This window comes from Porites lutea, chromosome 9 (genome assembly GCF_958299795.1).
Source record: "Porites lutea chromosome 9, jaPorLute2.1, whole genome shotgun sequence".
Lineage (NCBI taxonomy): Eukaryota > Metazoa > Cnidaria > Anthozoa > Scleractinia > Poritidae > Porites > Porites lutea.
This window is the reverse complement of record NC_133209.1, coordinates 27291707-27299951: the sequence shown is the minus strand read 5'-3', so window position 1 is coordinate 27299951 and position 8245 is coordinate 27291707. Positions and strand designations below refer to the sequence as shown.

At 43.2% G+C, this 8245-nt stretch overlaps 1 protein-coding gene across 1 annotated transcript; it reads left to right on the top strand.

Annotated features, from left to right (window-relative positions):
* Positions 1-564: 564 nt before the first annotated feature.
* Positions 565-6596, top strand: LOC140947460 (glutamate dehydrogenase-like). Its single transcript, XM_073396568.1, has 2 exons — positions 565-776; positions 4695-6596. The coding sequence occupies exons 1-2, from the start codon at positions 645-647 to the stop codon at positions 6042-6044; spliced, it is 1482 nt and encodes a 493-aa protein (XP_073252669.1). The 5' UTR covers positions 565-644; the 3' UTR covers positions 6045-6596.
* Positions 6597-8245: the final 1649 nt, after the last annotated feature.

Here is an 8245-nt window from a genome sequence, read left to right as displayed (position 1 = left end):
CATCTAACACGTTGTAATCGACGAATCCCAGGAACTCTCTAGAACGTGGCTCCTTTAACCTGATTATCATACGTAATTTTGTTGTTGGGGCCGTTCTGGAATCAGACTAGTTCTTGGTTTCTGCGGAGATAGAGAGAGAGAAAAAAAGTAAACGATCAAGATGTGTCTAACTTAACGTATTCAAACACTTCCTTCAAGGAAAGAAGGAGAAGAAACCCGCTGAAAAGGAATGCCTTACACATGTCATGTGATGCTCTTCGGATCGTACTTCCTATTATTTAAGTGTTTTGTATTTATTAATATATCTATTTTCTGTGAATACCTCGAACAGTTTACCAAAGGTGACTTCAATGAAACCATGAGACATTTTTCCTTTTTTACAATTGTCTAACTCTTTATACCGCTACGCAAGTCAGAAATTTGAACGTGATAGTGCTGTCGTTCGTCGTCTGTGTTTGTTTTGGATGCATCACAGCACGCCTGTCAAATCTATTTCCATTGTGTTTCGTCCAATCAGGTAACACTTTTAAGCCAACACCCACCACCCTCCCTCGCTAATGAAACGTCACAGCAAAGCGCTTACCGGCATACAATTCTTAACTGTTTTGGTGCAATTCAGTTTGCAGAGCAGAGTCAATTCAAGCATGTTTTTACGAACGATAGGTAGTAGACTTTCGATTCAGAGAGGAGCCTTGCTGCTCCGGCGTGTTCCCATCCGTGCTGCAACTGGAGCTTACAAAGTTGTAGTCGAAGAAAACGGCGGCGACATGTCACTGGTAGGTGAAGGTCTCTTATTGCACACAGTAGTCACAAAACGCTTGAAAACAGGAATGTCTCACAAGAGAGCCCTAGTTTAACCGAGACACAGTTAATTAACACTGTGTTAGTCGCCAAACAGAACATTCGTGGTCGTTTAAACAAAGTAGAAATATCAAAACGAGGATAATGAAACGTGGAATGCACAAACCAGGTGAGGAACCGATCTTTGATTTCCGTGAAGCCTGGTGAAGCCCATAATATTCTCTCTAGATATCGATCGGGATACAGTTGTGAAGAGCAGCTCATCACAACAAACAGGGTTACCATTTTTAACGGCAATACCTTGCATAGAAGTGAACATAAGCGATGCGTGGAAGCGCTGTAAACAACCCGTTTAATTTGTTGCAACTTGCTCGAATATCGAAGCCTAACGAGGCAAATCGACCCGGCTGCAGCGTAGCTTATTGGTTTAACATTTCTCTTCTTTGAAGTACAACACGAATTTAAAGAGCCGTCTCCCAATATTTTTGCATCTTTGACGTCTAAGATTGACATAAAGGAGCATCTGTGGCGAAATTATGATGAAACCATTAAAGGCAGATTCAGGCTTGTGGGAGTATCGATTAAACGTAATTTTAACGCTTTGCACTGAATGTTAGAAACGCTTATAGCTCTAGAAGTTTGTTTTCCTTTTGCTATCCGAATGCAAACTTAAACACTTCATGGGAAATAAAAGCTTTAAAATAGAAACTAGTTGTCTGCTTTCGATTCATTTTTCTTGGAAAAGCGGTGAATATAGAATTCATTGTCGTCGCGTGACTTGTATGTTCTTTGACTGTCGGTGTCAAGAATCGACAAGAAACGAAAACATCGGAAACAGCTAGCTATCTTAGGGATGAAAATTTACTTCGACGTTTTGAATAGTGTCACTGAGGGATGCGCCCCTTCCCAGACAGCTCAGTTCACCGTTTGCTTCGTCACGGCTCAAGGCGTCGGTTTGAATTTCACCGATTTGGACAGAAGGCTTTAACAGTTTTTCAATCTTTGGTTTGTCTCAGTTTGGCTGTGAGCCCTTACAACACATTAACTGGCTCATTAGTGACCTAGTAAACTGTCGTAATCGTTAACATACATTTATAAACCGGCCGCTGATGAGACACTGAGAGGCGCAATAGACGTGGGGTGATTTGTTTAATGGCGGCGTGACCGCTCTAAGCTAATAACCATATGAAAAAGTGTTTTGTTTTTGTTTTTGTTTTTCCTTTATTTTGACGACCTGGGGCCAAAACAAACGTCTGGAACAAGAACCAACGTCACTTCAATAGCCCAATGAAAGTTTCTTCTCGCCAGACGTTATTAACAATTACGGTCTGGAGTTACAAACTTCTCTGCAACTAACCCCTGGAGGCCACAATTATTTTAAGAAATTCGACTAATCTAGTTCGTGTAACCAGAATCCCAAGTGGAAAGAAAAGAAGAGTGATTTCTTGTAACATTTACTATCGGTGCGTCAGCTTGTTCTCGCAAATGACTCTCTACTTTAATTTCTTGATTTAACTAGAAAGGGCGGATGGAATTTAGGTTTTTGGGAAACTGCCCACCAACCCCTCCCCGAAGCCAACAGATACACCGTTTCGGTGTAAGTGTAGGGTAAATTAGCCGATCACGTAGCCCTAAATACGGGTAAATTGCCTCTTACCGGAGAGAAACGGGTAGGCTACCGGATAGAAAGGTTACGCCATTATCACATCTGGGAAATAATGATTGCCTATTATAAAATTACGAGGTAAACATGTTCGGTTTCGTAGGCTGAAACTGTGTTTCGTTTAAATGTCACTACATGTATTAACATGTACTTTTCACGTGGGGCAAAATGTTGACCTTAGGGGAGGGGTAGGTGGGCAGTTTCCCAGAAACCTATATTGATCCGAAATGGATGATATTTCTATAGAATGATGATGTGAACTGCAAATGCGGAAATACAAATTTAAATGAAGATATGATCTTCAAAAAAAAAAAAGAAAAAAAAATCGGGACTTCAACGGGATTCGAACACATGGGCTCTGCGTTAACGCTGCAGATATTTCTATACTACAATGCTACAATCCAACGATCCTACAATAATTTCGTTGGCATGGAAACTCTCGGAGTGACCGTGTCAATTTTTCTTCCTGATGCTTTTGGCGATCTTCACACTAAACCGGGTAGCCTTTTCTGCCGAATTTAAAAGCTACCCGTTGTAGTGTGAACGCCTATACGATATGTGACTCTCCACTTTAGAGATCGGCGAGGTGCAGCTTAGCTCCGTCACAGAAATCGCGCCAAAATCACCGTCCTAATGTGTGAACAGAAGCCCTATCTGGTATTGTTTACGTGCCGGGGCAAAAGCTATCCGGTATCCCTTCTTTGGGATCCCTGTGGCATTCTGCGCGCGCGAGGTTTTGCGTGAGATTTCAGTGTTTGTCGACGTAAAGTCGAGAACGACTATAATTATCGGAGTTTTCTCTTGAATGTCTTTCCCCAGAATTATACGAAAGTTTTGTTTAAACGATTTTAGGAAACGCACTGTACAATTGAAGAGATATATTTCGCGGCATTCACTCCGCCAATTTTCAGCAGTGCAAGCCAAGAAGGTACCGTGTAAATTTAGATGGAAATGTGCTGTTAGTGACACATTCTGATCATCAAAGTTTTTTTAGGGTAGGACACACCAGGTTATTTTTTCCTTGCGTTACCTCTTAAGGCTGTTGTTTGCCATCTGCGGACTCGCACCCGATGTCGGATTCATAGGACAGAAAAGACTTAGGGAAGATCGACAATTGTCGGCGGCGTCATGAATCGTAGTCGCTAGAATCAGAGCGTTCCCTTTTTCCTCCATTTCCGCAAGTTGCTTTGATTTCCACTTGATAAGCTCTGCGCGTCTGATTCCGACCCTGTCTGCAGACAAACTGTCCTTATCAATTTAAACATGCGAATGAAACGAAACGAGACTGTTTCTAAGTCCTGATGCGACAGGAAGTCGCTTGATAAGAGCCCTTGCTTTGTGTAGTGACATTCGTGGATAAAGAAACGTAAACTGCAGAACAGGCGTTAATTATTTCTTCGCGCTTTTCAGGCGAGAAAAGTCAAGCGCAAAGCGACGGGGGAAGGCGAAACAGTAACGCCGCGCCCGTCCTCAAACCACTGTTTGTGCTCTTTTGCCGTTCATGTAGTGAACGCAGCTATCCAGTTAGTCAATTTCCGCGCCTTTCCCGTCGCGCGTGTCTCGCGAAGAATCGAAGATGCTCTTTGAAAAATTAGAATTAAGCTCACTTAGATACTAATCTGGGCGTGGCTTTATACACCAACATAGTATAGTATCGCAGATAATGACAGCAATTCTTTTCAAAGATATGTCTTTAATTACAGTCGTAAGAGATCTTTGTATGGGTAATATTGGCGTTCCGTCTTGAAGATCCTTAAGTCGGACCAAAATCTGTAATCTACACCCCAAAGCGAGATAAAGAGCATCTTCTTTCTTTTCGTATATGGGAGTCCTCCTTCTCACCGGATTAAATTAAGCCACACTGTTTTTTGTTCTTCTTGTTGTTGTTTTTCGAGACCGTTCTTTGACTATAACCTTAACTATTGACACTACATCTAATTGACTTTTAACCACAGCAGGATTAGCTCAGTCGGTAGAGCGCTTGACTGCAGAACAGGGGGCGTGGGTTCCATTCCCGGGACCGGACCAATACTCAGGGTCTTAAAATAACTGAGAAATGAAAGTACTGCTTTTGCCTTGCTTGCAAACGGCTAGACCTTCCCGTGGCTCCGATGACCACGTAAAATGGTGGTCCGGTCTCCAATAGGAGACGTAAAAATAGTATCCTCAATTAGTACATTAGTGCTAAATAGATTGACACTCAAATAAAGGGCTTTTTTTTTTGTTTTAGATGAAGTACAAGAACGTAGATGATTTTATGCAGCAAGTTGTTATAGCAAAGAACCCGGGTGAACACGAGTTTCATCAGGCCGTCGAAGAAGTTATAAGCTCCTTATGGGACTTCCTAAAGGAAAACCCCGCCTACCTTGAGGGCAACATCTTAGAGCGCATCGTGGAACCAGAAAGGGTCGTCATCTTTAGGGTCCCTTGGAGGGATGACAAAGGAGAGACCCATGTTAACAGGGGCTTCCGTGTGGAGTTCAATTCAGCCATTGGCCCTTACAAAGGGGGTCTGCGCTTCCATCCCTCTGTCAATTTAGGAATTCTTAAGTTTCTTGGATTTGAGCAAGTGTTAAAAAACAGTCTCACGACCCTTCCTCTCGGAGGTGGAAAAGGAGGTTCGGATTTCGACCCGAAAGGAAAGAGCGACAACGAGGTAATGAATTTTTGCCAGTCATTCATGTCCGAGCTTCAGAGGCACATCGGCCCAAACACGGATGTCCCGGCCGGAGATATTGGCGTGGGAGCAAGAGAAATCGGTTACCTGTTTGGCCAGTACAAGAAAATACGCAATGAATTCACCGGGGTGTTGACCGGTAAATCGTATTCGTTTGGGGGAAGTTTGCTACGACCGGAAGCCACCGGGTACGGCCTCGTGTACTTCACCGCGGAGATGCTAAACACGCGACGCGAGACCTTCAGGGGAAAACAGGTTACGGTATCTGGGTCCGGGAACGTGGCACAGTTTGCGTCTGAGAAAGTCATGCAACTGGGTGGCAAGGTGGTAACGCTGTCTGACTCAACAGGGACCATCTACGACCACTCCGGCTTGGACAAGGAAAAGATCGAGTACGTCAAATATCTGAAAAATGTAAAACGCGGACGCATCAGCGAGTTTGTGGAGAAGTTCCCCGATGCAGAGTTCTTCCAAGGGAAGCGGCCATGGTTTGTAAAATGTGATGTCGCTCTACCATGCGCAACTCAAAACGAAGTGAGCAAGGAAGACGCGGAAATGCTGGTCGAAAATGGCTGCTACTGTGTGGCAGAAGGCGCGAACATGCCCACGGAGCCGGAAGCCATTGAAGTGTTCCAGAAACACAAGATCCTATACGGGCCTGGTAAAGCGTCCAACGCCGGGGGCGTGGCCGTTTCCGGTCTGGAGATGTCTCAAAACAGCTTACGTCACGCCTGGACCCGTGAGGGTGTGGACGAACGCTTGCATGACATCATGGAGAGCATTCACAATACCTGCGTCATGTATGGTACCTCGAAAGATGGCTACACCGACTATGTAAAGGGCGCGAATATTGGCGGCTTCATGAAGGTGGCTCAATCCATGATAGAACAAGGAATTGTTTAGAGATTTCATTGAACCATGTCGTGAATTTTAACGTAACAAAACTTTTTCTTTAGAACTGTAAAGTACTTCTTTATCTAGGAATGTTCAAAAACAGTCCATGGACACTGTGGTCAACGAAAATTCATCAGGAGGATAGATTAGCTCTTCATTCATATACTAGGTAATTTGAACTGCCATCATTTATTTAAAATAATTATCTTATTTTGTTAAGCCATCTACAGCTTTGCGGCCCTAAGAATTTAGATCCTAGTTAGTCCTGTCTCTTTCCCTGTCTCTATAAGAAACTTAGTTTAATTACGACGTTTTACTCAGGTAATACAGAACAAGTGTAAAGATTGGTGATTTGCGTGTGGCTGCTTGTTAATAGCTTGAGGCTTCTAACGATTGTAGAAAGAAAGAAAGTTAATTATTGGGTTATGTATTTATGTGGTGTGTAACACGTATAGTTGAATTATTGAGCTTGTACTCAGTACCATAGGAGACGCCAGCTCATTTTTACGAAATGAAACTTTATGAAATGTAAAAAATGAAGAAAATAATAGTGTTTGAAAATATGTTATTTCTGACGAATGAGCCAGCGAAGAAGACAGAAATAAATATTTTGACGGCACGAGATACAACAGGGCCTGGGTACTAGGCCGGGTGCACCATGGGTAGCCATATCGGGGGTATATAAGGCAGGGTATATCACGTGTACGTCATCTAGGCTTACAAACCAACCTCTCTTTGGTTTTTCTTAACGCTCTTATCGGCTCTTTCTTGCGTTATATCCGTCAGCAAAGACGAAGTGTCCGATCTCATTTAGGAGAATAACAAACAGTTAATGGACTCGTTTAAAGATTTGTTAACAGAAACCGTTGGTCAAATCAAGCGCGCTAACGAATATTTTGCCGAGCAGCAGATGAAAGAAATTAAGAAACTAAAGTATAGCGAACCACGTAAGTTCAAGAAGAAGGCCAACGAAGACCAGTTTCAAAGGATCCACAGTGCAGAATTTTGCGGCCATGTAGCGTACTAGGCCGGTAAGACGAAGAAGACCACTCTTTCAAGTCTCAACAACAGATCCTCGCCAGTGGGAACGCCGGCGTCCACCCCAAGTTTACAGATGCAACCCCAGCCTCTTATGTCAAACGTTCCTGTTTTTCGCCTTCTCGTCGACCCAGTGTCGGGACCTGTTTTGCCTGTGGAAAGCGTTCCTGTTACCGGACGATGGACAAGCCAAACATCCCAAACGGCTTCATGAAGGACAACAATCAGGTGCAGTCTATTCTAATTTAGTACTGAATTTTTTAAGCGGCAAGGCGTAATATGGATCAGGATTGTCTTGATGTTATACCAGTTTCTTCTGACGTTCACCCCGCTAGTTTTAGGCGCGGTTTAGAGCTCTGAGTGTACCGTTGATATTTCTATTCTACCTTCAGTTTGGCGAATATTTTTTTTTCACAGTGATCTATTTCTGGCATACTTTGCTAGTTTCTCTGTTCATTTTGAATGTTATTAGTCTTAGTTACTAAATTCCCTTCTTCCAGCTTTTTATGTTTTTTTACTAATCCTACAATGCCTCTGCACGTGTTTACAGTTCCTTTTGTCCGTAGCTGTTAATGAGCTTCCCAGTCTCAACCTCCTTTCAGAAATTTTTTGCATTCCAATATCATTTACCCGCTTTCTGTTTGACCCGCCGCTCCGTCTAACAAAGGTTAATGCTGGATTTTAGGCACGTTTGCACCTTTTTCTACAAACAGAAATTCGAGTGCGAAGACTTGTCCATGGCCACTTAAATTTTTGAGATGGGTTTTTATTTATTTATATTTTATCCGCTAGTGCGGTTATTGTTATTTTCCCTGATCACCGGTATTTCCTTGCGTTCACCTGGGATCTCGGCACCTCGATTTTTAGGTATTTTCTACTTTGTGCGCTTCCCTTTGGGTTCTTGTCAGCCTCCCTCAAACCGCTTCAGAAATCAAGAAGAAGCCAAGGTATCCCTACTGCCATTTTTCTTTACTATGGTCTAGCTATAGGAGGAGGAGCCTATCGCGTTCAGGCCAAAATTTACAGTTTGCGGGCTGTCCATGCCGATTTGCCTTAGTCTCGCTTTGTTCGAATTCCTAATGAGGATAAGTCCCTGTGGGAGCCCGTTCAAATTTTCTCGTGGCTTCGTGTTCATAACACTCTCGATGGAAGTATTAGAGCCACGGATGAAC

Excerpts from the sequence above, each read along its gene's own strand:
- LOC140947460 (XM_073396568.1), top strand. The coding sequence starts at position 645 with ATGTTTTTACGAACGATAGGTAGTAGACTTTCGATTCAGAGAGGAGCC. Across the intron at positions 777-4,694 it reads ACGGCGGCGACATGTCACTG|ATGAAGTACAAGAACGTAGA; the intron begins GTAGGTGAAGGT and ends TTTTTGTTTTAG.